The 15,793-nt window shown below is 42.0% G+C and overlaps 1 protein-coding gene across 1 annotated transcript; it reads right to left on the bottom strand.

Moving 5' to 3' along the window:
* Positions 1-2,662: 2,662 nt before the first annotated feature.
* BMP15 (bone morphogenetic protein 15) lies at positions 2,663-7,890 on the bottom strand. The gene is made up of 2 exons (XM_007177353.3): positions 7,542-7,890; positions 2,663-3,519 (listed from the first exon to the last, which is right to left on the bottom strand). Exons 1-2 carry the CDS (start codon positions 7,867-7,869, stop codon positions 2,663-2,665), a joined length of 1,185 nt encoding a protein of 394 aa, XP_007177415.2. The 5' UTR covers positions 7,870-7,890.
* Positions 7,891-15,793: the final 7,903 nt, after the last annotated feature.

Here is a 15,793-nt window from a genome sequence, read left to right as displayed (position 1 = left end):
ACTTTGTGCTCTGCTTTCCCTTTCTGGACCAAGTAACTATTTTTCCCCACCCACCTGGGCACAATCCCATACACACACACTCCTTCACTAGCAAGCATGTCTCCTTCCTCCTAGAGAAAGGTTTGAGGTATAGATCTCTCACTTTGGACTTGAGAAAAAGTGCTGAGCTGAAAGAAATATTTCAAAAGAAAAGAATCCGTAACATTAGCCACAACTGATTCTGTCCTGCCAGTGTTTTCTTTGGGTATTCTGACAACTCAGGGCTTAATGGATAATGGGGCCAATTAACCCTGAGCCCTCCATAAACAGATTAAGTTTCAGACATATTCAGGACTCAAGGCTAGGAGACCATGATTTCCTGAAAATTCCAAAGAACACTGAGATGCTGAATTCAGAATCTGGTCCGGTGACCAAGGTCTGTATTCAGGCCTGTTAGGTATTTGTGCCTACCCCAGCTAGGCTGGGGGAGTGACTGGCCTGGAAGCCCATATTTACATTCCCATTTTAACTCCCAACATATATAACAATTCCAAGAACACAGCTGTCACATTCTATTGTAATCTGAATCACGATTTTGAAATAATGGGGCACAAGAATTCATCTTACTTTATATACAAAGTATATCTTGTATTGCATTTATTCCAATGGAAAATGAGATGTGAACATTGAAATAGTCCATGTTAGGAAGGATGCGTCCCTCACAAAAAAAAAAAAGTGTGACTGTCCTATGTTTGTATCCATCAAGGACCTACTATGTGCCAGGCTCCAATAATATGGAAATGGATAAAACACAGTTGAAACTCTCAAAAGGAGCTCCATCTTTTGGCAACAAAGACAGTTACAATAGAGTGTGTTAAAGGAAAGCAAATAATGCTGTGAGCACAGAGAGGGCGATCCGACCTGAGTCTGGGGTATCATGGGGGCATTGAGATGAAGAGAAATGCCTGAGCCCATTCCTAAAGATACAGTAAAGAAGATAGATGGACAAAAGGATGTTAAGGAATAGCTCCTCAGGCAGCAGAATAAAATTTGTGTATTTATAGACATGTAAGGTGTTTAGCCTAGCTGGAACCAATTTAAGGGGGTGGTAAAAATGAGTTAATCTACAATGGATACGGGAGAAAGAGATAGGGATTTACATTTGGTAAATATATGAAGCCACCCTAAATCAGTCCCATTCCACTGATAATGACCATAAGACTAGTCAAGGAACAGTTGGGCAGGGGAAATGCCTTACTGGGCTTCCTCAGCGGGGCCCTTTGGTGAGGGCTGATTGCTAGCAGGGCTGCCTTAAGAGAGAACTTCATTGGCGCCTCCAGCCCCACCCTGGGGGATTAGGGTTGAGTTCCTGGCCATAGCTAAAGGGAACAAATGAAATAAATCCCTTCCACCCACTCTCTCCCAATCCCCAAAACATTCAAGATTTTCTTTAACAGCAAAAAATGATTTATTTGCAACACAGCCCAGTCCCCATCATTTCAATACAGCACAGGAGTAGGAAAGAGTCACACTGCAAGCATCATTTAGTCCAAGGCAGAGCTCCATGCCTCCCAATACAGCAAGCCCATCTCCCCCAGAGACCCATGCCCGGAGCCCAGCTGAACACACAAACAGGCAAGCTCAGAATGAAGTGGGCCCCAGGCCTCATCACATTTCACCCTTCCCCCACAGCCCTTTTAAGCTTCCTAACTGCAGCCTTCTACCCCCTCCACTTCCAACCAGGCCAAGTCCCAGCCTCCGAGCCACCAGGGAGCTTTCTTTGTGGGATCATTAGCAGGGGTTTAAGGGTTACCTAAAATGAGAAAATACCCTGTGAAATCTATTGTTCCATAGAAAGTTTAAAACGACTCACCCATACATAATCCTAATCAGCAATGACAGCTCTTCATCTCTTCACTATAGACACAGGCGATTTTGAAGTGACTGTCATCTCAGCTCCATACACATTTCCCTGCTGGCCTCATTAAAGACTGCTCTCCTCACCCTAGGGTATAAAGGAAACCCAGGTATTTCCCCCAGGTTCAGAGCCTGAGAGGAAAAGCCCTGATGGCTTAGAAAAAGATTCCCTTCCTTCTGTTCCCCTCAAAAGATTTTTATGGAGATTATTGCTTAAAAGTTTTCTAGTCCATCTGAGAAACGGTTTTAGATTTAGAGGGAAATCCAAACACAGAAGCAGGCAGTCTTTCCGATAAGGTACTAGTTTCTAGGATTCAGGAGGCAAGGAAGAGGAGTATAAAATCTCAAGTTGCTTTCTTCACCCCAAATCTTCTAGATCCTCAGAAGATGGACTCTAGGACGATTCCACCTCTCCCAGGACTTGGCAGTACGATTCCTAAAGTTCTACCATCATGGACTGGTGACGTTTGACAAAGTCACAATAAAAAAAAAGACAAGGAAATAGAGAGGGCCTCTCCAAAGGAAGATCTTAAACATTAAGGGCTCTGACTAATGGTCAAAACATACTGATGTTTGATATCAGAACTATTTTTATAAAGTAAGGAGCTCATAAGTAGGGGAAAAGACGTAAGTAACAACACTGAAGGCAAGGAGTAGAGCCTATAGATTGGGTAGAGCATCACTTGCAGCTTTGACATTAATATTAGTTTATTTTAAACCCTTTTCTAATTTCTCAGGCAAACCTGAGCTAGCTGTACTTCTGCTATCACCTGCACGTGCAGGACTGGGCAATCATATCTTCATATTCCTTGTACAGGATACTCCCATTTGCTTCAATAAGAAGAATGCTAATGGGAACATACTTATAAGGGACACAGGAGGGCTGAGGGACGCTCTGGTCCACCAGCTCATTGACAAGGTTCTGGATGATGGCATGATTGGGAGAATTGAGACCATAGTGTAGTACCCGAGGGCAGACTCCCTTACAGTAGTTTGGGGTATAGAGATGGGGAGCAATGATCCAGTGATCCCAGCCCAGCTGCTGGAAGCTGACTTGGAAAGGGTGGAGGGAACACTGGTTACTTTCAGGCCCATCACTCTCCCTGGAGCGGCCAGGAACCTCAGATGCAATACTGCCTGCCTGACGAGCCCTCCGCAAGAGAAGAGAATGGTCTCTTTCCGTAAACTCTTCCAGGCCTCTGGGGAGAAGTTTGGCCTTCTGAACACTCTGAGTGTCATTGAAATAGAGTAACAAGAAAGCAGTGTCCAAGGATGAAGTGCTATGCCACCGGAACTCAAGAACCTCGCTACCTCTTGGCTGCTGACACAGGAAGCGGAGTCGTAGAACCCTGCGCCCCTTGTGATTCCAGAGTTTTTGCCCAACATGTTGCGTGATATCCATCTCTGTCCAAGCTTCGGGCAGCAGGGAAGGCTTTGAGGAGCCTCTTCCTGAAGAAGAAAAGTGATCGGTTGGGCTTTTCTGGACCCAGGGCTCCACATGGCAGGAGAGGTGGGAGTGAGCTAGGTGAAGTTGATGGCGGTAAACCACAGTGGCTCTGACTAGTTGGTATGCTACCCGGTTTGGTCTCAGAGGAAAGTCCAGGGTCTGTTTGTGCCAGGGGCCTGCATCAGTAAGAGGGAACAAGAGCAGAGCATTAGCTTCTTACCTCCTAGCCTGAGTCTCGCTCACAAACCTGCCCAGTGCAAACTGACAAGCAGCCCTAAAATGAATTCAAGATCATAATAATAGCTATCATCTATTGAGCACTTACTAATGTATTAGATGCTTTACATGCATTAGCTCTTGAATCTGCAAGAGCCTTATGAGATAGTTATTTTCCCCATTTTGTAGACAAGGAAATTGAAGCTCAGAGAAGCTATGCCAGAGGACACACAGCCAGTGTGTTAGAATAAAGATTTGAGCCCAAGTATTTTTCCCTTAAGAAGACAAATTGTGTCTAACTTTTAGATCACTCACAGCACCAGGCTGAGAAAAACACCTCAAATGCAGAATTGTGTGTATATATTGTATGTATTAATAGCTGACTATTAAAAGTGACCAATTAGGAGGGTCATTGAGACATACACGAATAACAAATCCTCATGCTATATCACTATACAGATGCAGCTTTAGGGTGACAGTCCAATACTGGGGGCTATGGTCCTCCATCACTTCAAATCCAGGGCTGAGATGGCACAAAATAATTTTGTCTATCCACTCCTAGTGGGGGCAGGTATTTACCATTTCTGCCTTCTATTTGAATTTGTTCTTGAGCAGCTATTCCCTTCTTGGGCCGTTTTCCCCCTTAACCCTCAGTCTCTCCCTTTTCCATTCCTTACTGGAAATGATTCTTCATTTACCCCATTCATTGTAAATACCACTTTCAACAAGGCCCTGTTCATGTAAATATTTCGTTAGCTAAGAAGTCTACTTAGAAGCTACATGCCTCTTAGTGATTAAGAGTTTTAATCTAAACTGTGATGCTGACACCCAGTGGCCAAAGGGTTGGAAAGCTGGGCCTGCAGTGCTCTGACCTTCTGCGCCCTCTCCTGGCAAAGATCAAGAGCAACAATTACAAAAACCACGCACAGCAAGAAAAAGCCTTCTGTCATCTTCACACATCAGTAAACATTCCCATGTTAATTTACATATTATTCACCTAACCTTCCTTCTCCACTGAATCCACGAGCCTGGAATTCTTCATAGGCCTGGGACGTTCAACATAGAAACTCTTTAATGTTTTGATGCATCAGGATTTTTTAAATATTATGTATCTAAGTTTCAGGTGTAAAGCATCATAATTCAACATCTGTGTACACTACAGTGTTATCACAACACAAGCCTAGTTACCATCATCTGTTACCACACAGTTGACTCCCTTCACCTATTTCACCCACTCACCCCCCAACCCCTTTCCCTGGTGGTAACCACTAATCTAATCTCTCTATCTGAGTTTGTTTTTATTTTTTGTTGTTCATTTGTTTTCTCTTTTTATATTCCACATATGAGTGAAATCACACATCAGGATTTTTTTTTAAGTTCATGTTCCAACTCATGCTTAATACACCCTCAAGTTTGGGGCACTTGGATATCATTCAGACAAGGCCCAAGCCAGGCTTGTATTTGCTTTCTCAAATTACTCCATACTCCCATCCTACAATAATCTTTCCAAGAGACCCACGCATACATCTGCCCCACCCTGCCTGAAAAGGAATCCAAACCCAGCCTCTAACAGGCTGTCTGGTGAGGAACTGCCCTTTCCTTTCAGACCCTGACATCACATATTTCCTGAAGCAGGGTGGGGTTGCTAAGGATCAGAGCCAAGAAGGGTCTGCTCAGAACTTTTCAGGGAAATGGCTGACTCACACATCCTGTGTGATTGAACCTGGAATAGCTCCCCAGGCAAGCTTGATTCAGCTGGGTCATCTCCTGATTGAAAGATCAGGCCCAGCTCTCTTGTCATCCATTTCTGGATCCTTTCCAGAGTCCCTAGATGCCGGTGTGTCCCACAGGCAGACCAGGGTACTGGCCTAATTCTAGGCATCTTCCTTTCTAGCCTCATATCGTCTGTACAGAATTGATTTGTGCAGCTTCCGGTTGCACTTGGGAGTGAAACCCAGATCCCTTGTAATGACCTCTGAGTCTCATATCCCATTGCTCTCCACAGTCTCACTAGGTTCCAACCATCCTGATCTTCCTTCTGTTCTTCAAGTCGGACAAGCTTCTTTCCACCCTTTAGGCCTTTGCACATGCTGTTCCCTCTGCCTAGATCAGACTTCTCCCTCCTCTTCTCATGCAGAGCTTCTTATCTTACAGGCCTCAGCTCAAATATCACCTCTTCAAAGATGCCTCCCCTGACAATCCCATGCAAAGGGAAGATCTCTTTGCTATTCTCTATCAAAACCACCTATTTCATTCTTTGATAGCATTTACCACAATTTACAACTATCTGTGCTTACTTACTTGTCTCACCCATGAGAACCATGCCTATCTTGATCATATTCCGCCACCTAGTACAATGCCTAGCACTTAACAGTTGCCAAATAAATATTTGTTGAGTAAATCTCCACCCACACCAAGTTATCTTCTTTTTCCTTAATCAGAATGCATTCCCCTCCTTGTATGCATAATCTCTTTACTCCTTACGCAAAAGTCCAGCTCAAATGCCACCTCCTCAATGAGGCCTTCCGACTGTCTCACTGCTTCCCTCTCCTTGCACTAAGCAGCAACCTATTTCTTCTTTGGATTCCCGGAAGCCCTGCTGCTTATCCTTTTCAAAGCATTTGCCACACTGCACCACCACTGTGTGATTACTTATCTATCTATTCTACCATAGTGGGGGCTCCTAGAGGTCAGGGGAGTGGTTATTTGCCTCTTTATACCCAACCCAAACACAGTGCTTGGTGCTCAATTAAAATCTGTTAAGCAGTCAGCACAACAGGGTAATTAAAAGCACAGGCTCTGGAGCCTGAAACCCTGGGTTAGAAACCCAGCTCTGTTAATTACTAGCTGTGTTACATTGAGCCTCAGTTTCTTCACCTATAAAATGGGTATGTTCATAGTACCTACCTTGTATGATAGTGGGGAGGATTAATGAAAATAATGTTTGCAAAGTACTTTGCCCAATGCCTGGCACATGGTAAGCTCACACTAAAGGTTAGCTTAGGGAAATGGTAGTTGTTTTACTTGGAGGGAAGGAGGGTAAATCGTATCTGTTGTCATCGCTGAGACTAGCAAAGGCTTAAGACTGATCTCACTAGGTTCCCAAGATTTCCCTGAATGATGGCTTTCTGCATTTCATAGAGAGCCCCACACTGCAGGAGCCCACTACTGCCCTGGAACAATGTCTAATGCAGATGTTTAAAGCAGAAGCAACCATAATGGGAACAAAGAAAACTCCAAAATACATTTGGTACCAAAAACCCAAAGTAGCAACCACAGTCTGAATAGAAAAACTGTTTGGTGTACAAGGATATCAGGGTACCACATTCAAACACAAGTAGTTACGGACAGACTTGAACTCAAATCCTGTCTCTGCCACCCACTGTCCTTGTGACCTCTGCAAGTTATTTAACTTCTGTGTTTTACTTTTCTTATCTTTAAAAATTAGGCTAAGTGCTCCAGGACAGCTAATGAGAGTAGCTGTCATTAAGGATTAAATACGATAGCAGATGCTTACGGATCCAGGTATACAGGCTCTCAGATGTGAGCCTGTTTCTGTCCTTTCTGAGGCCTTGTAAATTTCCCCACTTCAGCATCCTGTACCCTTTGCCTTCTAAGAATAAAACAACACAAACAGCCCTGCACAGGAACATATATGGCTATTTCTCAATTATAGCTTTCAGTGATATAACAAGCATTAAGACTTTCTTTGAAAGATAGGAGCTGACACATCACTCAGTTGCCCTGGGGCCTGGGAGAGCTTCCTCAGGTAGGCCCCAAGGCAATCTGTTCTTAAATTGGGCCCCTGAAGGGAAGCAGGCTTGGAGCCAGCTTCTCCCAAGTTTGCCATCTTTTGAAAACCAAGCCTGAGAAAACCACCTTCCAGGCAATGAAGCCTGACAGTAACTCGCAGATCCCCTTTTCTCTACGCTCTTCTTCCCCATTTTTCTCCCCTCCAGGACAATATGGTATGATAACTCACCTCTGAGAGGTCTTGCTACATTAGCCAACGGCCTCACCAGCCTCACCATGGTGGCCCCAATGGTGCGGTTCTCCCTAGGGTGCCCACTCTCATCAGCTGAATGCTGGTACAACTCCAGCATATACCGCAAGGGAGGCCCCAGGACCCGTGGCTTCCTCTCCTGCTTGCCAGGGGCTTCTTCTAGCAGCTCCCAAATCAGGGGCAAGGTAGGGGCCTCAGGCAGGAGGGCAACAGAAGGCTGCCCTACCTGTACCATTTGGACCCCGTGTTCCATAAAAAACACCAGTCCCCAAAGAAGAAGGATTCTAAGGGTGCTCAGGAGGACCATCTTGAAAGGCTTGGTGTTCAGCAACACTTTCCGGCACAAGCCCAAAGGATGCCACTCTGACCCTTTCCTTTCACACAGGTAACAGCATCCAGGCTCCACTACCACAAAGGATAGGGCAAGAAAAAATGAAAGGCAGGCAGGCAGGCAGGTCCTATGTTGCTTCCTCTAGGAGGATCTCCTGGACCAAAAGGAGGTCTTCTAAATTGTCCTCTTTGCATCAAAACAAACAGAAACGCAGGTGGGACAAGGCAGCATGCCCCTCCTGCTCTCCAGGGCCAGGAACAAGACAGCACTTAAAAGGAGAGGTCCATCCCAGGACCTGCTCCCTTACCTTATCCACTAGGATGAAAAGAAGCAGCCCTATCCTGCTCCACTCCAGAGCTTTAAAGGCAGCCTCTTAATCAGTCCTTAAAGGGCCAGAGGCCTCCCGCTCCCATCCCACTTCCATGCAGTACTTTTCCTAATGCAGCATTTCCCAAAATGTGGTCTACTAAGGACTTGCAGTGAGACTGTCTGAGGTGATTGTTAAGAATTCAGGCTCCGGGGCCCAGCCCAAAACATGAACTCTCTGAGGGTAGGCTCCAGAAATCTGAATCTTAAATCCTCCAAGAAGTTCCCACTAAAATATGGGAACCTCTGTGTGAGTATGGCTGCTGGAGCTTGAAGAAGATGCCTTAACAGTGGTTCTCAATCTTGACTCTACACTGAAATCACCTGGGGAGTTTTAACTACTATGGATTCCTGGGTACCATCCCCAAAGATTCTGATGTTGTGGGTCTGGGATGTTACAAGGGCATCAGGATTTTTTAAAGTTCTGCAGGTGATTTTAATGCGCAGCCAGGTTTGAGAACTCTGACTTAGAATTTTCTGGTTTCCCCATGGAAGGTGTTGAGATCCTGAGTGGGCTTCATCAGAGAAGCCTGGGGCAGTGGGAGATGAATCTGGAAGTTGGCTGGGAGCTGACCTAGCTTGGCTGGTTAATGGAGGCATCAGGGCTGAGCCAGTTGAGGTTACCCCAGACCAGGATTCTTCAGAAAAGTGGTAGGTGTAGTCCTGGCCCTGTCCAAGTAGAATCAGTTTGCTGGGGCTCTAAGGAGAAGGTGGGGCAGGAGGTCAAGACGTGGCTCTTGTGGAACAGGCATGGACTTTGTAAACAGACAGACCTGTGATTCTGTCTCTTATTAGCAGTCATTTAACCTCTCCAAGGCAAATCTCTTCATCTCCCTGAGCCTCAGTCTCCTCACCTGTAAAATGGAGATAACATGTTTTATCTCATAGCTTGTTGTGAGGATACAAGGAAATAATCTGTGTTAATTCCACAAAACCTAATTAGGCATATGATATATGGTTACATGCTAGAAATTGTTTCCTTCCTCTGTTTTTTCTAACATGGCCTTGGTCCCTGGCATGTATTGTAAAACAAAAGATATGGGGCCTCTAGTTCTGGACTCAAATCCCAAGTCAACAACCCATTAGCTGGTGACCTCAAGCAAGGTTACTCCCAGACTGAGTTTCTTCATTTGTACTGCTGGCTCCTACAGAGAGTTGTTGTGAGTGTTGTATTGTGTACAATGACATACAAGTAAGGGATATAAGCAGATGATTCACAATAGGCAAAACCTGAATGGCCAAAACATGAAAAGATGTAAAAGAAATCAGAAAAATGCAATTTAAAACCACATGTGCTTCCACACCCATTGAATTGGCAACATATTAAAAGTCTGATGCTATTAAATCCAGGTGAGGATGTAGAATGCAGGTAACTCTCTTACACTGCTGGTGGGAATGTGATTTGGTACAATTGTTTTAGAGAGCAATCTGGCATTACCTCTACTGAGTTTGAAGATGTGCAATTCAGATATTGCTACTAGTGCTAGAACAGTAGCTTTTAGATATTTTGGTCTGTGATTCACAGGAATAAATATATTTTACATCAGACCCAATATAAACACAAGCACACACACACACACACACACACACACATATCTGAAGTAAACATTTCTTGAAACAATTTTTATCTTTCCAACATGTTGGGAGGGATAATATATCATGATGGGTAAGAACACAGCTCTGGAGTCAGGATCCTAATTTCAAACTCCAGCTCTACCACTCATTAGCTTGACTTCGGGTAAGTTACTCAACTTCTCTGTGCCTCAGTTTCCTCATCTGTGAAATGGAAACCATAGCCTCTCTCTGCTTCAATTTTCTAATATATATGTAAAATGAGGTTAATCAAAAGACTTACCTCATAGGATTTTTGTGAGTATTTAATGAGTTAACACATGTAAAGCACTTAAAAGAGTGCCTGGCACAAAGTAAGTACTAGACACAGGTTAATTATTATTACATTTGATGCAAGTTGTGCTCTCCAGAAAGCTGGGCTCACCCTGAAGTGCTAGTTCTGACCTCATATGAGCTGCGGAGAGGTGGCCCATAAGTTTCTTTGTCCTCCATGTCCACACCGCTTCTCCCTGCTTCCTTTCCCCCTTCTCTGCCTCCCGACATTCTCTTTGGCCCTTGACCTCTGTTACCAATGTAAACTTCCTATTTTCTATCCAACATAACTCAGTAAAAGAGCAAGTTATCAGGACAACTAGCAAAGGATCCATACAAGAGTTCCCAGCACAGTTTTCTTTGATGTTTCTGTGGTGTTTGAGTGGGATTATATACGTCAAGAACATTTTTCTGCCATAGTAGTGAGATTTTGATACAGGATCAAAAGAAGTAAAAAGAGACAACATATTCACTGGAAATAACATGATTTGGGTTAGAATTCCTGGTTCTGCCATTTTTGTTTGTTGCTTAACCTCTCTGCATCTCAGCTTTCTTAACTGTAAATTTGGAATATTCTTTAGGGCTGTGGTGAGATTTAAATGAGATAATGTATACAAAGTATTAGCATATAGATACTCTTAAATAAATGTTAAAATTTATCATTAATAACCTATGATTTTAAACTGTATGTAAAGTGTAACTGACTGAAGGAAATATCTACTCAGCATCCTTCTAAAGTTCAGCTGAATTTTTATTCCATCCCTCTACTCACCAGGGCTTCAGAAGACTCACCTGAATGAATAGGTCAGCTTTCTTATTTTCAGAAAAAGATCCCAAAACTAACTCCATTCTTACCACCAGAGTTGAAAGAAGCTGACATGATTATTTCCTGGAAATGCCCCCTGGTGGGCCCGATGTATGCTACTGCCCCAAACCCCCAGAAGAGGGCACCAACTGTCTTTCCAGCCTTTATGGTTGGAGGGGTGGGGTGGAGTGGAGGGGCAGGTTATAGGTGATTGGAACAGGATCTACTAAATGATATTTACCAGGCCTTTCTGCTTTAGAAAAAGCCAGTATGTGAAAACACTAATTATTTAAATTGGACAGTTTAGGAGGTGATTATTGACATGACTAAAAGGGTTCTTGACACAACAAAATAGGTCACCACGAGTTGCTTTGAGCAGCAGGAAACCTTAATGCACACTGTGGGTTAACTTTTCAAACTATGATATGCTGGGCACACTGGTAAAAGGCATGAAATTTACAAAAGAATAGATTTTTATCCAATTTGGGGGAGCATGGGTATTGTTTAAAGTCCATATGTACTTTAAACATCATCTTTTACATGATTATAATTTACATTTCCTTACAATTGTGTTCATTCAACAAATATCTAATAAGTACCTCCTATGTGGTTGTGTAAGGTGTTAAGGGTACAGGCCTATTGCCAGACTGCCTGGGTTCAAATTCCAGCTCTACCACTTAACTAGCTTGGTAATTTTTGCAATTGACTTAACCTCTCTGTACCTCAGTTTCCTCATCTAATAACAAGAATAATAATAGCAATATTTTAGAAGACTGTTGTGAAGATTAAATGAGTCAATGCATATAATAAGCATACTATGTTCTAGATACTGTACTAGACGCTAGGAGTACAGAAATTAATAAGACAAGTTCTTGGTCTTTAACACTCCCAGTACTATGCTTGGCACTGCAGTAGGTTGGGGGACACCACGATCAAACAGTTTCTATCTCAAGAAGATAACAACCTTGATAGAGACATAAAAGATAGGAAATATTTCCCATAACCATATTTCCTCTGATTACTCTTCTGAGTTCTTAAAATATGGACCTATTTTCTAGATGTTCTGTTAAAAAAATCATTTTCCTTAAAACAGAGAGTATGGTATATTTTATAGAAATATTTATTTATTTGGCACTAGACTGTATCATTTTACATATTATATCTCATTTTATCTTCATTTCAACTCTGTGAGTTAAGTATTATATTCCCATTTATAGGTAAAGAAGTTGAAAATCAGAAAAGGAAACTTGTCCAAGGTTGTACAGCTCACAAATGGTGGAATCCACTGGGATTTGGACCCAACTCAGAGGATACTTCAGAGCCCCTCTCTTTGTATCTTGTAGGTTGCTACATAAGCTGCCAATGAACATTTAACCCCTTAAGAAGACTCAGTTCCCCAATAAGATAATCCCACAAGGATTCCTGAGTACAGAATTTTAACTCTCATCATTGCTTATAGACCATATCATTTCCAGACAACTAGAAGACCAGGTTTTCTTTTAGCCAAGTAAGCAAGCGAGAGCTAAGTAAGAGCTAAGCATGATACAATCTGAAGTTCCTTTTGGCCTCAGAGACACCTGCTGTCTTTGGAGCTTTTGGTCATTTTTGGGTAATCAAGTCATCAGTAATCATTGACCGTATTCCCATTCTATGGCCTCCCTCTGTTTGGTCCCAGTAGCTACTTGTATTTCTTTAATTTGATAATAAAGGAAATGACTAGGTAACTGATTTCCCACATTAAAGGTAGGGAGACTGTGCTTCCCCTGAAAGACCTGCAGAGACTGGTTGCATACGTATCACTCCATCTTCTATTGTATGTCAGCTTCGCAGGGATTGGCATGGCTGAATACAAATGGATCCTGAGCCACAACAACTCAGTACAAGGAAGACATTCTGGATACTTGGGACAGGGAAGAAGGACGTTAAGAGTCACCTCTTCAAAGATTCAGCAGCCATTCTGCTCTGCAGGTCTACAAGCCCTGCTCTCATCATAAAAGTAGAGTCTGGTGTTAAAAAGGGAAAGATCTAGAGCATGGACCTAAGCCAAGCACTTGAGATCAACAGTGGGGAGTATAAGGGCTTTTTTAATTTTATTTATTTATTTTTATTGGAGTATAGTTGATTTACAATGTTGTGTTAGTTTCAGGTGTACAGCAAAGTGAATCAGTTATAATTCTTTTCCCATATAGGCCATTACAGAGTACTGAGTGGAGTTAAGGGATTATTTTAGAATGGTCACTTTCTCTCTCTAAATAAATTGTTGACACTGTCTTGCTGAGTCAGACAGGGCTAGAAATGACTTTATCTAACTTTTCACTTCTGACGTCAGGAAGAAAACGTGCAGGTTGATGTTTCTTCTTTCCATAAGAAGTATTCCCTTCCCCTACTACTATGGCAAGACTTCTGGAAAGACCAGAGCATAAGCCCCCATTGACCTGGGAGGCAGAATCTGGGACACAGACACTGTGGGTCATGAGGTTTGGAAGTACAGATTCCTTGTCTCACCTTTTACACCTTAGACTCTAAGATTTACTGCTCCACTGGGGCCATGAGGAGAGTCCAGTTCCATCTCTCACCCTGAAACAGAAAGTTGAAGGAGAAGCAAATTTGTGAAAGATAAATTAGTTGCATAAACTTGGAGACATCCCCAAACTTCAGCCAAATTTCAAAGCAGACTTCAAATCTTTTGGATTCTCAGGAAAATCTAGTGACCACTTTAAGGCTATTTTTCTTTTTATCTCTTCTCAGGTTAAGGAAAAGCTGGTAGATTCTATTTAACATAATATTGGAAGTCCTATCCACAGCAATCAGACCAGAAAAAGAAATAAAAGGCATCCAAGTTGGAAGGGAAGAAGTAAAACTGTCATTTTGCACATGACATGATACTATATATAGGAAACCCTAAAGTCTCCACCAAAAACTATTAGAACTAATAAACGGATTCAGTAAATTTGCAGGATACCAAATTAATATACAGTAATCTGTTGCTTTTATATATACAAATAGTGAATATCAGAAAAAGAAAGCAAGAAAACAATCTTGCTTAAAATCACGTCAAAAAGAATAAAATATCTAGGAATAAATTTAACTAAGGAGGTGAAAGACCTATACCCTGAAAACTATAAAGCACTGATGAAGATATGAAACCATAAAACTCCTAGAAGAGAACATAGGTAGAACACTCTTTGACATAAATTGTAGCAATATTTTTTGATCAGTCTCCTCAAGCAAAATAAACAACAGCAAAAATAGACAAATGGGATCTAATTAAAAGTAGCACAGCAAAGGAAACCATTGAGAAAATGAAAAGACAGCCCATGGAATGGGAGAATATAATTTGTAAATGATATGACCAATAGGGGTTAATGTCCAAAATATATAACCAGCTCATACAAATATCAAAAGTATTAAAATATCAAAAAACCCAGACAACCTGATTAAAAGATGGGCAAAAGACCTGAATAGGCATTTCCCCAAAGAAGACATACAGGTGGTCAACAGGCACATGAAAAAATGCTCAACATCGCTAACCATCAGAGAAATGCAAATCAATACCACAATGAGATATCACTTCACGCCTGTCAAAATGGCTATCATCAGAAAGAACACAAATAGGTTGCTTCCATGTCCTGGCTATTGTAAATAGAGCTGCAATGAACATTTTGGTACATGACTCTTTTTGAATTATGGTTTTCTCAGGGTATATGCCCAGTAGTGGGATTGCTGGGTCATATGGTAGTTCTATTTTTAGTTTTTCAAGGAACCTCCATACTGCTCTTCATAGTGGCTGTATCAATTTACATTCCCACCAACAGTGCAAGAGGGTTCCCTTTTCTCCACACCCTCTCCAGCATTTATTGTTTACAGATATTTTGATGATGGCCATTCTGACCGGTGTGAGATGATATCTTATTGTAGTTTTGATTTGCATTTCTCTAATGATTAATGATGTTGAGCATTCTTTCATGTGTTTGTTGGCAATCTGTATATCTTCTTTGGAGAAATGTCTATTTAGGTCTTCTGCCCATTTGTGTATTGGGTTGTTTGTTTTTTTGATATTGAGCTGCAAGTGCTGCTTGTAAATTTTGGAGATTAATCATTTGTCCATTGCTTCATAGCAAATATTTTCTCCCATTCTGAGGGTTGTCTTTTCGTCTTGTTTATGGTTTCCTTTGCTGTGCAAAAGCTTTTAAGTTTCATTAGGTCTCATTTGTTTATTTTTGTTTTTTTTCCATTTCCTTAGGAGGTGGGTCAAAAAGGATGAATGGATAAAGAAGATGTGGCACATATATACAATGGAATATTACTCAGCCATAAAAAATGAAATTGAGTTATTTGTAGTGAGGTGGATGGACCTAGAGTCTGTCATACAGAGTGAAGTAAGTCAGAAAGAGAAAAACAAATACCGTATGCGAACACATATATATGGAATCTAAAAAAAAAAAAAGGTCATGAAGAACCTAGGGGCAAGACGAGAATAAAGACACAGACCTACTAGAGAATGAACTTGAGGATACGGGGAGGGGGAAGGGTAAGCTGGGACAAAGTGAGAGAGTGGCATGGACATATATACACTACCAAATGTAAAATAGATAGCTAGTGGAAAGCAGCTGCATAGCACAGGGAGATCAGCTCAGTGCTTTGTGACCACCTAGAGGGGTGGGATAGGGAGGGTGGGAGAGAGGGAGATACAAGAGGGAAGAGACATGGGGACATATGTATATGTATAACTGATTCACTTTGTTATAAAGCAGAAACTAACACACCATTGTAAAGCAATTATACTCCAATAAAGATGTTAAAAAAAAGATGTTAAAAAAACAAAAAAGAAAGAAAGAACACAAA

This window comes from Balaenoptera acutorostrata, chromosome X, assembly GCF_949987535.1.
Source record: "Balaenoptera acutorostrata chromosome X, mBalAcu1.1, whole genome shotgun sequence".
NCBI lineage: Eukaryota > Metazoa > Chordata > Mammalia > Artiodactyla > Balaenopteridae > Balaenoptera > Balaenoptera acutorostrata.
Note: the sequence above shows the minus strand (reverse complement) of the source record. Positions and strands in the feature narration are given on the sequence as shown.